The sequence below is a fragment of the Aythya fuligula genome, chromosome Z (genome assembly GCF_009819795.1).
Source record: "Aythya fuligula isolate bAytFul2 chromosome Z, bAytFul2.pri, whole genome shotgun sequence".
Taxonomy (NCBI): Eukaryota; Metazoa; Chordata; class Aves; order Anseriformes; family Anatidae; genus Aythya; species Aythya fuligula.
This window is the reverse complement of record NC_045593.1, coordinates 23,682,768-23,702,076: the sequence shown is the minus strand read 5'-3', so window position 1 is coordinate 23,702,076 and position 19,309 is coordinate 23,682,768. Positions and strand designations below refer to the sequence as shown.

At 37.1% G+C, this 19,309-nt stretch overlaps 1 protein-coding gene across 3 annotated transcripts in view; it reads right to left on the bottom strand.

The window, feature by feature from the left end:
• Positions 1–19,309, bottom strand: part of MAST4 (microtubule associated serine/threonine kinase family member 4) — a 200,719-nt gene that overhangs the window by 48,192 nt on the left and 133,218 nt on the right. For all 3 annotated transcript variants that reach the window (XM_032205667.1, XM_032205666.1, XM_032205668.1), the window contains 5 exons: positions 13,966–14,035; positions 10,156–10,234; positions 4,983–5,140; positions 3,712–3,787; positions 2,104–2,313 (listed from right to left, as the gene is read on the bottom strand). In XM_032205667.1, the coding sequence (XP_032061558.1) occupies positions 2,104–2,313; positions 3,712–3,787; positions 4,983–5,140; positions 10,156–10,234; positions 13,966–14,035 (593 nt within the window). The remainder of the gene's footprint in view (positions 1–2,103; positions 2,314–3,711; positions 3,788–4,982; positions 5,141–10,155; positions 10,235–13,965; positions 14,036–19,309) is intronic.

Sequence of the window (19,309 nt, the reverse complement as noted above, 5' to 3'; positions counted from 1 at the left end):
AAGTACTTTTCATATAAAATATAACTTACATTGTATTTTTGTAATTAAAAATCCTACAAAAAATTAAGCTACATGCTGCTCTCAACATAAGCACTATCATTTAAAAATACACCAAATATTTGAAAAAAGTTAATCTGTAAAGCTTGGAAAAGAAAACAAGAAAAAAGGCACAAACATCAACTAGCACTCTGCAATAGATTTTAGAAGAACCTGAATTGGACACAAGCATTTGTATTCTGCACACTACCAACCAAGTCCAGAGAACTCTTTTGTAAACAAAATGTCTGCCTGTTTTAATCACCAGAAAAATTTAAAGCAACTTTGTAAAGTTTTGCACTCAGGTGTGTATGTGAAAAAAGACTTAATAAACATTACATTAAAGAAAGATGAAAACAGGAAAGCATTCAGATCCTCGTAGCCTCTTGATCGCAGACTTATAAAAATGTCAACTGAACCAAATTGCTCAAGCGTCGAAGGAGTCTTCCCCAGCTTATGCAAAATAATCACAACATGCCAGCTAGCAGTAGCAAGCACAGCTTTCTCCTGAAAGTCACAGCTGGGAATTGATAACAAATGTGTCGCATGAATCCAAAGTACAACTGAGTGCCCACAGCTGAGTTAAGCAAAGCAGAAAGTTTTCCTTCCATCATATTACACTATTGACAGATACCATTTGCACTTACTCAAAAGTTGAGCCTTAACATTGTAAGGAATTATATCTTTGCAAAGCAGAAAATTTTAACATAATATAGAATTTGCATGATAGAACATGACAAAATGAGTGTTTTTTTGTTTTGTTTTGTTTTTAACATCTATACACTGCTTTATATAGAGCTTGGAGAATAACTGGAGGGTTTTTTGTTACTGTTTTTAAATGAATGTGCCAACTTGTACTCTAAACTATACTTGCTGTACAGCCATTTTAAGGGATATATTGTTTACACATACAGTTCAGTGCATCTTAGCTTTTAAGACGTGTTTCTTTGTATTTTGACATTATCACTACCATAACATAATTCCTAGTGAGATATCTCTAGCCAACTTGCCAACTCTGCCTGCACTTTGACATCATAAAAATGTATTTCTCAAAAAGGTCACTAGTTCAAACTCCTTTTTGACTAGTAAGCAAGCTCTTATTTCCCTGCTCAGAGTAGAGTTTCAATAATGCTGAAATACTTCGCTGATGTCTTAGATTTTGCATTGCTTTATGAGAAGATTCAAAATACAGTAGTTGTAGAAATCAATAAAATACATATATTCACTGAACAGAAGACAGTAAAATACAGCACACAAAAAATAAATGACCAAAAGCTTTAGTAACTGCTCCTGTATTTAAAAGAAAACAGAAGAAAAGACCAGAAAAAAAAATTAACACAAGCATAACATCTTAATATCTCAGTGGGAAAATTGGAAAATTTCAAGTCTATCAAATCTGCTGGTTTATCATGTTAAGTTTGGTTTATAATGTACTATCAAGTCCTATACAAACAACACTTACAGCATTCAGCATACTCATTTGTTCTAGAAATGATACATCTATAAACCATGCTCACTTACAGCACTGCACATTTCTTTAGCAAGTTTCATGTTTTTCTTACTACATATAGCTGACTATTCTATGGAAGTTTCAATGCTTTTAGAACTGACAATTTCTGCTAATAAACAGTTTAACTATGAAATAAATAAATAATTAATTAAATAACCAAATAACCTCCACATAACAAAAACGTAAAGGTTGCTGTCTCCTTTGTCAACACAGAAGGCAATTAGTAGGGCTGATAAAGTGGAAAGAGTATGTTTTCTCATTTATCCACATTAAATGGTACAGCAAGCCTCCTCATTTAGGGGTTATTCACACACTTCTGTAAGCAATTTATAACTTGCACTGCATCAGAAAATGTTGTTTCCGAATTTACAACCTACTTATCCCAGACTACAGTAGGATGCCTTTTGGTCCTTGTCGTTGTCATTACCTAGACTAAAACTGCCATGAACACTGACAATTGAGTGCAACAGTCATAATTGTTTCGAGATAGCAACTCTTAGGCAAACATATTTAAACTACTTTTCTACCATACGTAACAGCATTCTCACAGCTCATACCTCTTGTAGCAATTTGTCTAATTTCTGCTGTAATTCAAGGAAGTATCGTGATGTGATGAGGCCCTGGTGGGATTTATCCAAACAGTCTCGAGCCAGTTCTGTGATCTGATGGTGGGTAAAACTAAGCACTCCATCTGCCAGCGGAAGGACGTTTTCTGGAGAATGATTTGTTATAATGTCCTGAAGCCTCTCCTCCATCTGAGCTGTGGCCTATACACAAATGAATACATGATACATTAGATCAGCCTTACAACCTCAAAGCTTACTTCCAGCTTTACAACGTTTCTGTAGTGCCTAAGAAATTACCTACACAAAATATGTGAAATGACTGAAGCAAAAAAACAAGGAAATAGAAAAACAAAATAGCAGATGACATTTCCTCAGTTATCAGTTCAGAAAAGCAATCACCTTACTGGTCTATTATGCGAATCCTGCTGTCTGCTGCAAGTCTTAAACACTGATCTTATACTGCTCACTAAAATAATTAGTTAACACTCATGACCGCAAAAATAAGTCCAAATCAAAATAAAAGCAATGAGAACTCATGAACGTGTTTGGCTGTTTTGTATAAACTGTAGGTGCTACAGACCAGAATATCTCCTTTCCTTTTGTACAGGTTATACCGCAAAAGTGTTCAAAGTTTTGAAACTGAGCTCAGAGTTTGAAAGCACATTAACTGATTACAGGCTCACAGATCCTGTTAGATGTGTCTGCACGTTGATGGATATGCTTGCTTTATAGATCCAACTGACTGTTTCTGTCAGTTGCACATGCTTAAAAAGAATAAAGATATTGCATTTTTTTTCTTTTTAAAAAGTAAACCTACACCCCTTAATTCATACATCACCCAGTGAAATGAGCAGATCATTTCACACTACTGACTGCTGCTCAATCCCTCTACAAATATCTTCATACGTCCATAAAGAAATTTCTGTGAAGAAAAATGAAGATTTTTTTTTTCCTACTCGTAGGCATTTTTGCAGTGATACCAGCTTAACCTTATTTTATTTGCCAAGAATCATCAAAATTCTATGAAAAACTGAGATCACCATGCACCTTGCAATGTGCCTGCACCAAAGAACTCATTTTTGTCTAAGATCTCTGGACAAGACAGCAACATTTCCTGATTTGATATCTCAGTCAAACTCTCACAACTACGTACTGATCTTCACCTTTAAAGTAAGTGCATAACAAGGTTTTGCAGAAAGGGAGAAATGGCACTGAAGAAAGAAATTTGCAGTTGTATCAGCAGATTCTGTACAAGACTGAGCTGCAAAAACAGTCTCAGTTTACTAATTCAGTATACATTAACCCCACGTACACAGCACCTATTGAAATTGAACATATAGTTGATTTCCAACCAGCAGAATGTACTACCAGCATGATTAATTTCAAAACCAGTTCAGCAGCTTCGTCAAATGAATGTCCAGTTCTTCTCAGCAGGGATTTTCTTTATTGTGATTTTATACTTCTAATAAGAGGTTGGTGATGCTTTATGAAAGCCATTAAAGCCTTGGATCATTAGTTCCCATAACAAAAACACCATTTACTTAAAACCTATGTTGCCTATCAATTTAGATATTGCATATCTTAAATATAATTCATTACCTTTGGGAACCTTTCTTTGTAGACATGGTTCATCATAATTATTTCATTGTCACAGCAGGCAGGAGAACGTCCAGGGCTGCAAGCAAAGCAAATTATCTCTTTAAACTTGTCTCAGCATGAGCTAGAATTAGTACTTATATTTCTGCATAGCTTATTTGCACCAAAAAGTCAGCACATGCTTCACTAGACAGGTACATCCTCTGATCAGTGGCATGCTTGGTTCCTTTCTGCTATTTCTGACCAGGCCTTAAAAAATAGTTCATGTATTTGACATATAACTGTCAGATGTCATTTTCTTAGTTTACAACTACAGTTTGGGATACATGCAGCTTTGCAACACTCATGGCATTACTTTTTTTTTTTTTTTTCCTCAGAAGGGAGACAGAGATATATATTTAACAGCTGTATGACTACACCCTCCCCTTTGAAGGTTACATACAATTAAAACAGCAAGACCTGACCAAGAACTCTATTATCTGCAAGTGAAAATGTTCAGAAGTTTTTTTTTTTAATCTATTTTTAAATTAGAAAATAAAAGAAAAATCAAAACAATTATCTCCACTCTGACTTCCTACAAATAATGCCACACATAGGCATAGGTTCCATCAATGGCCAAGACACTGTGCCTGGAAAAAAACAAAGCATGAGACTTGCAGTAAAACCATCCATAACAGGTACCCACAGCCTTTGCTAACCCAGGAAATTCCTTCATACTATCACGAGCCTCGTTCTTAGTTACCATTTCCTTTAAAAATCTCCACCTGACTTTCCTGGGCTGGGAAAACCAGTTCATCCAAGTATGGTATAAAAGATGTGGAATAAGACTCCACAAAAGCAATGCCCTCCCCTAAAGGACTGTCTTTATCGCAATGTGTACATTAGGGCTTCTTATACACATACATAAAGAGTTTCTTGAAAGAGCAAAACAAGTGAGTTTCAGCTATCTAAAAGGGCATAATTGAACACAGACAAAAAAATATGAATACATTCCCCCCAACTCCCTGCTAATTTCTTCACTGCATTTCTTTCCAGACGCTCTATGAATATGAATATATTTCAAATTATTTTGCAAGGAAAAACTATATTCTGTAAACAGTTCCAACTCTAGAAGAGTAGTTAGATCAGCACGGACTAGCTCACCAAGACATTTCATACAGGTTAGTTGCCTCCTTTAAGACCCAGATTTTGAAAATAGAGAACGTTCCCAATGCACAAAACCATGATGTTCAGAAATTTAGATTCAGCCCCTCTTACTAGACAGAGGAACTCACCTGAGACTTCTGGAGCGCGGACGCATTGCAGTGGTCCTGCACCTGTTATCACTCGCAATGCTTTCAGTGGTACAGAAATGTTTAGATAAAAAATGTAGTTCATCAGGTGTTGGTTGGTATGGTAACTGGTGCAGCTTTTCTTGGGATGAACAGGATGACTACAAGAGCAGAACAGAACACAAGCTTCTATCAGAGTGAAAAGGCATTTTCAAGATTATATTCACTGTTCATGAATGAAGCCATTTAATATAAAAACTAGTTACTGTTTCCCATGCTTAGCTACCAAATTAAAGAAGAAAAATAATTAGACTCAACTTAATGAGCTAAATACAGGGTATAAAAACAACTTCAGTCTCGGAGAAAGCCGTTGCATTTCAGAAGTTCACATTTCCTCTGTCTAAGGCAAAGAAGACATCTGGCGTCAGTAATATGCACCAATATTTTAAGGAATATTTAAGACTGTGTCTGCTGAAAATTAATTATTTACATAAGATAGAACGGTAGCTGCAGAGCACAACTTATTGCCACCATACAGATTTCAATTCCACATACAGAAGTTATTTCATTATCCAATGTAAGCTATTAATGAAGTTTAAAAAAAATTAAATATAATCTAAATTCTTGTAGAAAAAAATCATATGCTATTTTCTTTTAAAAGCTGTACATATAAAATGACATGAAAGAACTTAATGCCTTTATCAAGATAGTTTCTATGGCTGAAGGAAATGAAAAGGATTATATTTAAACCACCCATTTCATTTAAAAATGAATGTAGACAGTTACGAGATTGAAATTGTTACTACAATATCTAGCCTTGCAAAACTGCGTGTAAAGCCACCCTATATAACATAGTGCTGCCTTTTATGCAGCATAGCTAGCTACCTAAACCACATTAACTGTTTAGCAGAAGAACTTCGAAACTACTTTGCTCAGCTTGGATTTGATGTCTTTGTGAAGAATGTGTCCACGGGTCAATGCATTAACAACCAGCCTTGTTAGCCTGGACTAACACTGTAGATGCTCTAGTGTTTGTGTCAATCTTTGACAGATATCTGATATCAATCTTTGTGTGCAAATTATTGTTCTTTTGTCTTACCATATGGGACATCAAGACCCTGCCTTGCTGCTTTTTTATTGGAGACCAGCACAGTAAGAACAGCTTTGCTATGTTATCCCAAGTGAAAGAAAAGAGTAAACTTTCATATTGTGTAGATGTTCTTATGCACTGCTAAGGTCAGCAGGTAATATCCAAGCTGTTAAGCACAGAAATGAGTCAGTCTTCCTAATTCCCTAGCAACTTGTGTGGCAAAAACTGGATATATCCTAATTTTAGGAACTGAAGAAAACATTAGTTATCACACTAGATCTCATGAAATCATCTCTTGAAAGGGAAAAAAAAAAAAGACACTGCTCAGAAGTAAACTTTCACTGGACTGGTCTACACGGGAAGGTTTCATCACATTAGAACAAGTTCAATTTAACAAGACTGCATTACCTTGGCTTTGCTGCAGACTAAGAAGCATATATACCAAGAATTTACTGCAGTTCACTTGATGGGTAGTAACTTGTCAAACCATAGTAACTCATTTATACATTTCAGCTGTAGCACAACACTACGCATAATTCAGCACATAGCACTAACTATATTCTTTCCTATCTCATACTAAGGCAACTAGTTGCAGTTAACCTCACGGTTAATCCGAGAGCCACTATCGCTAAGTTAAATAATATCCTAGTGGAGTAAAATTTCCCAGGAAAGACTGTCACATACACATATTTCTATAAAATCAATCTCTACCTCCTGAACTTCAGGGGATTCTGGGAACATCAGGAAGACAATCTTCCTCATGTTTTCCACGCTTAAAGTGTCACAGAGTCTGCAACCAACAGAATTAAAGTGGAAAATACTTCTTTTGCTAAGGACTCTCGGTTGCATCAGGATCATCACATGTCCAGAGCACATTTTCTTGGAGGTCTGAATTGCAACTTCTGAACAGATCTGAGCTCTCATAGCAGAACTCTTCACTCCCATCCCCCGCCCTCTTGGCATTCTAGAATAGCTGCTTCAAAAGCTAGATAGCATTTAACATATATACACAGTGCACCAAGGCAAGGCAAACTGTTCCTCAAATCTGCAGCCAATACCAGTTTAGGTAACTGCAAAAATGAATTTCCTGATCTCCCTAGCCTATCTTCACATCTTCACATATCCAAATAATTTTCTAACAGGCTACTGGCAAAAACATGCAACCAATTTTTCTCTTGCTTTATCCTCTTTATAGTCTCTTTCTCTTAAAAAAGGCATAATCATCCTGACCACATGTTTTAGCTGGAAAGATCTGATCCTACTTTGTTTCTTGGTATATGACACAGCAATAGTTTATTTTCAATTGAACAATCCTCACAGGAGCTATTTTCATTTACTTTCATCTTTGTTTAGAGAACTGGAGTATGAAACTCATGAACTTCCACTAAATTGATAATTCCATTTATCTCTTCACTTCCAACATAAAACAAAACAAAACAACAAAACAGGTTAAAAGGAAATAGTCTGATGCATTCATCTCAGCATAACCATGATACAATTACTTATACGACCCTTCTGTTGCTGCTTTGACTTTTAGTTGCTTGCAAAGATCAAAGCTGTGATCTACTGTGATGTGTAAAAAACATTTCTGGTCTCCAGTTAATAAATCTCTAGATTAATGCGGATCTTATTCATCCCGCACTGAAAAGGAATTGTTTTGTATATATTCTTGAGATTACTGTTTCTGAAGTGGTCTCTCATTGTCATTATGAATTTGTAAAAATACAGAGAATGAGGCTGCACTGGGCTAGCTGTTTCAGATTCTAAAAAAGTACATGAAACCAGTTAAACGGGCAGATTTCCAGTTTCATTTTCTGATTCAAATGTGTCATCCAGTGGGATTTGGCCAACATATTTTCATTGTTTTGTTGGGACAGGACAGGGGCTACAGCCAAAAAATGGATTACAGGAAGTTCCGCACCAACATGCGAAAGAACTTCTTCACGGTGAGGGTGACGGAGCACTGGGACAGGCTGCCCAGCGAGGTTGTGGAGTCTCCTTCTCTGGAGATATTCAAGGCCTGTCTGGAGGCCTACCTGGGCAACCTACTCTAGAAAACCTGCTTTGGTAGGGGGGTGGACCTGATGATCTTGTAGTCCCTTCCAACCCCTACAGTTTTGTGATTCTGTGATCCAGTGGGTAAAAAATGAAAAGCAAGGAAATAATGAAATAAAAAAAAAAAAATAGGACATCAAGTCTATACTACTTCTTTCTTCAACAAAATTCAAACTCTTTAATTTGAAAACAGATTTACTGCCACAAATCAGACTGTTAAATTTAAGATGTTTTCATGTCAAAGACAGAACTCAAAAACAATCACAAAGGTTTAGATAATTAATTCCATGAGTGATTTTTTCTTCCAGAAGAAATGAGAACATGATGTAAAAATTGTTCCATTTTCCAGCCCATCCATATAGTAAACTTAATATAGACCAATGAAAGCAGAAAAAAATGGACCTACCATTTTAAAGTTACAGCTATCACGGAAAAAAACTATGCCCATCGATGGAAAATTAAAACTGTATTTTTATGTGTTTCTAACACAGCTATTCATTTCCTCTCTAGCATAAGGCTGTTACTTCTAACAATGATGGAGTTGCTATAGCAATTACTTATTATCTGACAACCCCTTTTACGTCAATATATTTTAAGTGAAGAACACAGCATATTTGTTTCAGTTCCAAGAAGAGGTGTACGAGTGAGCACTATGGGAAGTGCTTAAGGACTTAATGTGAAATAAAGCAATTTCCTTGGCAAAGGCATGATCTATACAGGTCAGAGGTCAAAAATCAGTGCTGCTAAGGAGCAGTTCATAAAATACATAGAATACCCCAACATGGGTTGAAGACTGTAAGAAATAGAAATGACTCAGTTTTCCAGAGCTTTTGTGGACAAAAATAAAATAGAGTCGATCATAGTATAAAACGGTCAGGTTTTACCAGAGTACAGGGTATAGAATTCCACTACTTCATAAGAGAAACAGAACATATCCAAGAGAAGAGAAAGCTTACTTAAACTCTGACAGAAACGTTTAAAAAAAACACAGACATCAAGTGTCCAGTAATATTTACCACCCATGAAACAGCATTTTCTGTAACAGCGCAATGCTATAGGTACAAACCAAGGCTAACAATACAAAATTACCCTTTTTCAAAGAGTCATAGTTAGATCTGCAAGGACCAGGCCCTTTGTTGTGGGAGATGTAACCAAACAGCCCACTATTTGCCATTTCCGAAGCAGCCTTCCTCTCCAGTTGCATCTTCCTAGTCTCAGGTGTAATTATCACACAAGATCGCTTAGTTCCAGGTTGTAAGATGACTCAGTGCTTCCTCTGCAGCACAGATAAGTTCATCATATGCAGAAGTACAAATTCGTACTACTCTCACCTAATCTTATTATTGGAGCACAATCACATGCACTGCCATGGTGCACTTCAAAAGTTAGACTGCACGCAAAATGGGGCTGGGTGTGATACAAGATCACATCAAAAGGACTGATCTAACATGCAAAAACTAACAACATAAACTATCGTATTTATCCTATTACGCATTCTAACAAATTCTTCTGTTCTAATTATAGCCATCTAGAAAGCTAAATATCTCCTCTAATATCATGCACTAACATCTGACTATTGCAAATTAAAAAGACAGGCAAATGTGTGATTCATCTAATTTTAAGATAGTCTAGCCTAGGATGGATGAGTCATGTTGTAAGGTGGTTTCTGATAGCAAGCAAGACTTAGAAACTCAATACCTAACTTCCATATGGTTAAAATAAGGCAGTATGCCTTCCCTACTACTGCTATACAGATCAAAAGGAGGCAGTTAAATGCCACTTCCCATTCAGAGAAAGAAGATCTGTAAAAGCAAAGCACCAGTTGCCTCAAGTTCTTCTTCTGTATCAGTGAAGCAGTTTTATATCCCATATTAATTCAAAGTCTACAACAAGTAGACAAAGTAAACAAAAACCACAAAACAAAAACCACGTTGCCTTTTCTTAAAAAAAAAAAAAAAAAAAAAAAAAAAGGAACCTTTGCTACAATTAAGAAGATAGGGCACATAATAGTATGCTATTCTGGATACTTACAGAAACAGTCGAGCTGGGTGTATTTGTACCATATCCAGAAGAAGGAAGGGAGGCCAAAGACCAGCGGCGACCATCAGTCCTGTTGTGAAACTGAGTTTAGTCAAACGAACACTGCAGTACCCTAACACAGAAACATCTGCAAAAGTGTTACTGTGGAAAATTGCATTCCAAAAGCATGATATAAACAAGGTTTTTAATAGAAGTAAACTTTCACATCAGACCACAATAAACAAACATTCAGCAAGGATGACCTAGACTTACAGACTTTTTAGGGCATTTTTCTAGTCAAAATCCATGAGATGAAACAACTAGAAAGTGAATGAACAGATTGACAGAACTGATATCTCACTAATATGCATAAAAATTGAACACATGGAGTCTTCACGACTCTCAGGTTCATCAAACGATAATTAATGTGAAGCAAATTAAAAACCTGTGAACAAACCAACTGTGATGCTCTGAACTATAAAATAACCAATATAGTTTGCTTGAAGCGTAAGGGTGACACTTCTGTAATTGACATCAGTACAGGATACCAGCAAACTAACAAGCTAATATAAAATAAGTAGAAGGAATGATCAGATAAACATTTTTTTTTTTTCAAAATCATATGTAGATCAGGAAAAAAAGCAGCAAAAATCACGCTTACTCAGAAAAAAAAATCATAACCAAAGCCGATTTCTATTCTTCACAGCTTCAGGTGAGCTATACACAGACAACATGGAGCTTAAACATTCAAAAAGACAAGCCAAAAAGCAATGATGAGGTTGGTGTTTGGATTTCCAATGAGGTAAAATTTACCTGTCACTTCGATGCCCATGACTGGAGTACAATTGTATCAAATATGTTTAAAAAATAAAAAATATATATATATACATAAATAACAAAACAGGACTAGTTTTTATTAGCACACAATTTTATATTAGGGGAGAATTCACAGGCGAACTGATGCTCTGTTTTACAGCGAGTACAAAGAACACCTCTCAAGACTGATCTGTACAAAAAAAAATAATATATATATATATATATATTATATTTATATATATAAATATATATAAATATAATTCCTCAAAGTAGAACTAAAGTCATAATAAATCAGGAACCTTCAACCTCTTGCTGCAACTTCCCTGCATGGAACTTATCCTGCATGGTAACTGTCTGAAAACACTGATCATGAACCTTGAACCTCTTGATGCAATTTCCCTACCTCTCAAGGTAACTGCCTAAAAACACCCTTCCCTCTCTCCACTCTAGCAGCTTATTTCCTACTCCCTTTTATCCACAAGCTACAACACAAATTTTGAACAGACAGAGCATATGAAAAGAGGTGAAGTACTGTATCTAAAATATTGTCAATTATAAATGACATTATGTAATTTAACAGTGCAAATTATTAAGAGAACATGAGGTAAAGGGACAAGTGACTGCATCAAAGACTGAACTCTGGAAAAAACCTCCTCCTCCTCCACAATTTTGTTTTTAATTCATTAATTCTCCTCCCCATCCCCATTATGAATGAACAACAACCAGGAGTACGAACTATTATAAAAGTACTTTTCATTTTGACTCAGCTGCACAAGCAAGGTGTATTCATAGTTGAAGACAAAGTACTTGAAATTTATTTAAAATGGCTTAAACCCACATGTTCCACACCTGTGAGACAGAATATACATCCTTGCTGAATGACTTTTGTATAGAACAGAACTCCTGCATACAGAAGTTCTCACCCAGAAGGGCCACTGAAGATGGAGATGGTTATCACAGAAAGTATCCAAGAAACAAAGGAGGAAGAATAGGAGGATTTTTGGATTAGGAAGAAGAGAGAAAAGGTTTGTAAGCACCTACAGCATTTTTCCCCAGACCCTGATACACCACTTGTCCCTGGACCATCCTGCAGTCCTACCCGGTTCACAGAAGCTCTCGAAAGCAGGATCCACCAGTTAACCATGGGCTCACACATGCTATACTCGTGCGTATTGGCAGAAGATGCCTAAGTTGCAGATACAAGTAGCACAAGCTACTCCCCTGCATCACCCACCAGTTCTGGGCAAAGGAAATTGACACTTCTGACTGTTGCAGAGTGGCCTGGGGAGTTCTGCTGCCATCCCCACAACACACACAGCAAACTGAAAAACTCTTATATCAGCACTGGTTTTTTTTGTTTGTTTGTTTTTTGTTTTTTTTTTTTCTTTTCTTTTTTAAGTGTTATCAAGCATTTGTGCTATAAACACAGAAGAAGGTGTCCATGGAACTGGTATAAATAAGTTTCTTTGAATCCCACCAAAAGGGTGAAGTTTTTTGAAATCACAAAAACTTCTTGTGCTAATGCTGTTTTAAATGAAAGATTTAAAACTTTTCATTTGGAAGCTAGTATCTGTACAACACTCTAAAAATGGTCAAAAATCAAACAAGCACTGATGACAAATTCATTTTTCCTTCTGAATTGAGAAAGACAATTATTTGAACATTTTGTTGATTATGAGTGTGAAAGAAAAAACACATCCTGCCTGCTGTATTCCTAAATAATGCTCAGTCTTTCACATCTGTTTTTTCCATTATAAGCTATTTCAGGATTTAATGAATCTTCCTAAAAATATGTTCACAAACAAATGTAATCTATGAACATACATCTTTCCTTTTTTTTTTTTTTTTTTTTTTTAAAGTAAAAGATAATATCAAGAGGAAGTAGATTCAAAATAAATACTTGAAGGATTAAAAAAGTAACATCATATGCTGTCAGAAAGATTGACATGATCTATTATTGCAGATGAGTTTGTTTCAGGTAAGAGATAAAGGAATACTTGTGTAAAGCTTTCTCCCCTTTGCAGTTTTCAAAAAGAGTTTAGCCATTTTTTCACAAGTACATTTGAGAGTTTGTGTGCGCAGCCAAAATGAGCTCCCAAAATAAAGGAAGTAAAGCTACAGCAGCAAGTGCTATGCCACTGCAAATGCAACAGTTACATACCTGGCATTGTTTAATGACAAAGAATGCCACAGGACTCCAATTCCATTTTTTTTTGTGTCTATACTCTTGAGTCAACATATAAACTCTACCTACCCTCTCAGGCTTAGAGTTAATGAACATATTATTTGAGGTAGGCTGACAAGGTGTTAAGTGATACGGAACCACAGTGGCACAAATAGGCAGTCTCCCATGACACATAATCAACTTAAGTTATGGTTCATTTAATAGTAATTTACTTCATAGATCACTTCAAATTCACTTTAGATCTTCAAAAATTCTAACATTAATTAATCCTCACAACACTCCGATGACAGAGCTGACTGTCTCTGTTGTTCAGATAGCGAAACAGGTCAAGGTCAAATATTAAATGTACAGTGACAATGCTGCTACCAGTGAAACCGGGCCCTGCACTCAAGAATTTCTATTCAATTTTCTCTAAGATAGTTCTTGCATGCCATGCACTTCTTACAAAGTGCAATTTTTTTCTTAAGAAAAACAAACAAACAAACAAACAAACAAACAAACAAAAAAAACGGATGTAGGTTATAATTTCTCCAAACCTCAGTGGATGAGATCTCTCTACTTTCATACAGTGTAAATCTATTTAAAAGCCATTAATACAATATATATATTTAAAAATGTATGATGTCATTGTATCAATCATCCAGCACAATTTTGTTTCAAATACAGTTTAAAAGAGGTTATGCAACAGAGATCACACTTGTCATTCTCAGTGATAGACTTGACAGATACAGCTGTGCATTTCCATTCATCTTTTAATATCTGGATCCGACAGCATTTCCTCTCTGCGAAATGCATGATGTGTACTAAATACAAACTCTTACCTTCGTGCAAAAGAAAAGTGGGCTGAGGCACTGGGAGAGAAATTCCTAGGGCTATCTTGAGGACTGTTTCCTGTTGGAAGGGGAATACACAAATAAATACATACTAGAAAAAAGAAAATACATTTCAAACATGCTAATTCTAGCATTTCCAGGTAGGTTAAAAACTAATTTCTGAGTTTCTCCTCTCAAGAACACTGAAAAAACTGAAATACAATCTTATTTGACGTGACATTTCATTCAGCATTTGATTTTTTGTTACTGAATTTTCTAACTCAGAGGAAACACTCCATTCAACCTGTGAAAGGTTTACAAAATTTTTGTTTGAAAGGAATACATTTTCAATCATGGAAAAAAAGTGTTAATCACACATATTTGAAAGATAGCAAAATCATTATTAGCATGATTTAGCCCTTAGACAAAGTCTCTACAGCATTTTCACTAGAGCTTGTGATTTTTTCATTGTTCAGTTTTTTCACGGTTCCTAACCCCATATAAGCAGGCAAAACACACTTAGTGATTTTTTTCCCATTACTTTTGTGAGACCATGGCACAAAAGTTGACTACCAATATGTGATAAGAAGTGACTATACATTGTGACCAAGTTGAAATTTTATGACTGTTACTTCTTTACATTACAGTGCTCAACCTCCTTCTGACCAATGAAAGCGTGGAAAGAAGATGAGTGGTGAGAGCTGTTCCAGTCACCTTGACCCCTCAACATATGTAACTAGAGAAAAGACAGTATATAAAAAAGAAATGACACACAAAAAATAAAAATCACCTCAAAAGCTAAAAAGGTAAGTTTTAAAGTAGTGCCAGCATATAGCTAAATTTATCCTTCCTAAAATAAAGAACAGATTGCAACACCAACATATTAAAGTAGTGCATTTGTTGCAGTATTTTTATTTTTGACATAAATGAGACTGCAACATTAAGAAACAGATAAAAAAGCTTCTGCATATCCAGTTAGAATCATTATTTAGTTTCTGAGAAGAAAATTACTACCTACACGTGAAAAATCTGCTACAACAAATTGAGTACCTAAAACACTTCAAGTGGCCTTGATTTCTACTTGAATATTTGAATGAGCGTTGAGTTTTTCACAGTTAACAACCTTAAACACTCAATGCCAGAAAGTGTAATCATGAAACCATTGGGTAGTAAACAGAGATCCCCCTCCCATGACTTTTTTTTTTTTTTTTTTTAATCAGGAGCAGATGCAAAATGTGTTTTTAGCTCTGCTTAGATCATGTCTTTGCATCTGTTCTTAAAGCCCCAGGAGACAAGAATCTCACTTTCACTGGCCAATACCACAGACTTATTTTGTCTGTTTATCAATCACAGAAAAATTATGTCTTTTCAACTTTACCTTCTCCCCATCAAGACCCTAGCTTCTTCATTACTTTTCAGACACTTCTGAGGGCCTAGATAGTTTCAAGGTAGCAAGGATTTTGGTTCCCTGAAGGGATGGGGGAAGAGCAGAGGGAATCTAAAGCCACACATATGGCACAGATTTCAATCTTTATTTGGGGGCCAACACAATTTATTCTTGTCCTGCATGAACTGCAAACACCAAATTACTGACAGCAACAGGTCATTTAATTTAACAGCTAACTGGATTTCTTTTGCCGCTACCAGAGCTTATTTAATAAAGATATGATAAAAAAAAAAAAGTTAACACTGCAGATAAAACATTGTCACAAAGTTTAGCTACTGCACTGGTAAGAATTAGGTGTAACTGGGAGTCCTTTGTGAGCTTAGGTAAGAGGGAAAAAAGACAAAGAAGCTACCTGAAACTCTATCACAGAAGCAGGGACTTAGGCTAAATGTGGTGAGACTAACAGCGTTTGACAGGAAATAATCTGACATGTCAGGAGATGGGGGGTGCATCTTAAATTCCTTTCATCTGTTTAGAAGTTATACAGAGTTAAACTTATTTACTACACATCAACGACATGACTAACTGTCCACCAGTTAGTTCAAACATAAGCTTAACCTTCACACTGGAGCAAAAAACAAAGAACGCAGTGATGTTATAGCTGCAACAGCAGGTGGTTCAAGGAGACAGTGCTGCTACTGCCTGACTAGAGGCAAAGATCACTTCCTCTCAGACAAAATCCAAAGTCAAAGTCTTATTCAGGAAGAATATTAGATCCTGTTAATAAGAACATCAGTATGCAAGACGCATTTCCAAAAGCAAATGAGCTTTTAAAACAACAAGATTGACAAAGCCGTATACATAATACCTGGATATTAAATCCTGCAGGCTTATCTAGATGTCTGAGAACCCAGACAAGACTGGAAATGGAGGATGAAAAATCCAAACCCCAAACAATAGGAGCAACAACTAGTGCTACTAAAGGTTTAAGGTGTGGTGTTCCAGAAAAACAAGAAAGGTTAGAAGCAGAGTCCTACATGTATATGTGACCTTCATCCATCATGGCATTCATCCACCCCCAAGTCCATCTGCAAGTCAATACCTGGGAGACTTTCAAATAAAAACCAGTGCCAGTTAATTCTCTGCCCATATGTGCAGTGCTTGCTTATTAGTCAAATCCCGCTGTTCTCTGGGATCTGCTTGCTGCTGTATGTTTAGGCCTAGGGTATCTCTATGCTGCTGAGATTACTGTTGATGTTCCTGACCTGATGAAGTAAACCTGACTGGTGGTCACGCATTAGGTAAGTAATTAACTCAAGTATCCTCTGGGAGAAGTAGCACAATGAATAGGCAATCAACGTACCAAAACAATACTTTACCTCATGACAATACACAGGGTGTCTCATTTTGCAAGCAGCTATTGTTAAGAATACCATACCCAGATTAATTAAATTGTGTGATTGTTTTGTAATTAGCTTCAAGAAGTCCTGTGCCTTTGCCAAAGAGGGAAGATGTTTTACATCTTTTAAAAATGCATATGTTACAGGGAACATGTATTATTGATGTTTTTTTTAATAGCTGTCTACTTACAAAATAAAGGACTCCTGATGCAATCACTTTCTTTTGGTAATGAGGGAATAACAGATTAATGATTGTTATGACAAAGTCCCAATGGATCAGAGACAGCTTCAGTTTGAAGTCTTGGTGTCATTATTTGACAGTCGTTTGAATCGAATTAAGAGTACATCAGCACAGCAGCAACACACTGCAACAACAGGTCATGTGTTCCTGGTGTCTGTTTCCTTGGTGTGAACCCATGCTGTGAAGTGAACAATACACAAGAATCCATGAACAGTTACAGGTCTGAGTTTCATACCCTAGTGAACTGTGCCAGTCAGCAGCATCACACAGCTGGGCAGCAGCAGCATTCTGAACGCTTCAGCAGGTATTTCTGCCGAGATCTGCTCAGAGGTGAGGAGCTCAAGCTGTTTCAAAAACTGGATTAATTATGCTTCAAGCCAGCAAATGGCTTTCTCCGGTTACAGCAAGGAAGGTTTGCAAGCTTCTTAAATCCACTTGCCAGGGCAAATCTTCTATACATAGACCTTTCTGCTAAATAACCTATTATGGTTAGCAGCTGGCTTGTTCCATCCTGGGTGTCACTGAAGTCTCCTGCCTCACAATCACAGAATGGTTTGGGTTGAAAGGGACCATACAGATGAGCCTGTTCCACGCCCCTGCCACGGCCTCACCTCCAGGGATGGGGCATCCACAGCTCCTCTGGGCATCCAGAGTACTAGCATTCACTTAATTCCAGGTGAAATTAGCTTTACGCAGGCATGAAGGGGTAGGAGAGATGTATCTGTTACTTCACTTTCTCCAAACTGGAATGAACAATTGAACCCAGGACCAGAAGAAATCTGAGAACTACACTGACACAAAACACAGCACAATTCCTACAGTTCTGTGTACTGGGAGTTGGTAGTGGCAAGAGGAAACCAGATAAACTACACTTACACTGGTCATAAGAAAAACAGTGGGATCTCTTCATGTTCTGGCCACTACTTACTTTAAATACTAGAAGTACTATACTTAATAGCATTTAATTTAGAAGTCATTTGAATCTACATGCAACTTACTCCTTCCTTACATACAATTTACTCCTTCCTCTGTAGTCCCTAAACTAGGAGAAAATGCTCTGAAATTGTACCAAGTGCAATGCCCTGAATCCAGGCCAGGGCAATCCCAAGCACCAATACAAGCTGGGTGGAGAACGTATTGAGAGCAGTCCTGAGGAGAAGGACCTGGGGGTGTTGGTTGATGAGAAGCTCAACATGAGCCAGCAACGTGTGCCTGCAGCCCAGAAAGCCAACTGTATCCTGGGCTGCATCAAAAGCAGTGTGGCCAGCAGGGCGAGGGAGGTGATTCTGCCCCCCTGCTCTGCTCTTGTGAGACCCACCTGGAGCCCTGCGTTCACCTCTGGGGACAGCAGAAGAAGGACATGGAGCTGTTAGAGTGAGTCCAGAGCAGGGTGATGAGAACGATCAAGAATGCTAGAGCACCTCTCCTATGAAGACAGGCTGAGGGAGTTAGGGTTGTTCAGCCTGGAGAAGAGAAGGCCCTGGGGAGACCTTACAGCAGCTTTTCTGTGCCTAAATGCGGCCTACAGGAAAGCTGGGGGGGAGGCTGTCAGGGAATACAGTGACAGGACAAGAAGTAATGGCTTTAAACTAAAAGGGAGTAGATTTAGATTAGCTATTAGGAATAAGTTCTTTACTCAAAGGGCGGTGAGGCCCTGGCTCAGGCTGCCCAGAGAAGCTGTGGATGCCCCATCCCTGGAGGTGCTCAAGGCCAGGCTGGATGGGGCTTTGGGAAGCCTTGTCTGGTGGGAGGTGTCCCTGTCCATGGCAGGGGGCTGGAACTGGGAGATCTTTGAGGCCCCTTCTAATCAATCTTTGATTTTATGAAATTGACACATCAGATTAATTTTAAATAACATTAATCTGTGTTTTAGCAAAGTTTTTTTTATCAATCTACGTATGATGACAATCAGACTAATAAACTACATTAGTTACTGTTCTGTAAATGTCAGTTTTCTTTCAAAAGAGATTCAGAGCCCTGTGTTAGCTTTAGCTTTTAATACTTTGACAGTTTACCATGAAAACACACCAAGACTTCACTGATTTTCATTCACTTACAAACCTAGTCTTACTTTCCCCAAAAGGCAGTCAACACAGACCATAGCTAAAGCAGAAGAGCATAGAAGCTGTGTATGAGACATTTTTCTTTGTTTTAAATGTATGGTAGTAAGCCAGTACTCAATATCATTTACTTTGGACAAAGGAAGAAAAGGAAGAAAAGGAAGAAAAGGAAGAAAAGGAAGAAAAGGAAGAAAAGGAAGAAAAGGAAGAAAAGGAAGAAAAGGAAGAAAAGGAAGAAAAGGAAGAAAAGGAAGAAAAGGAAGAA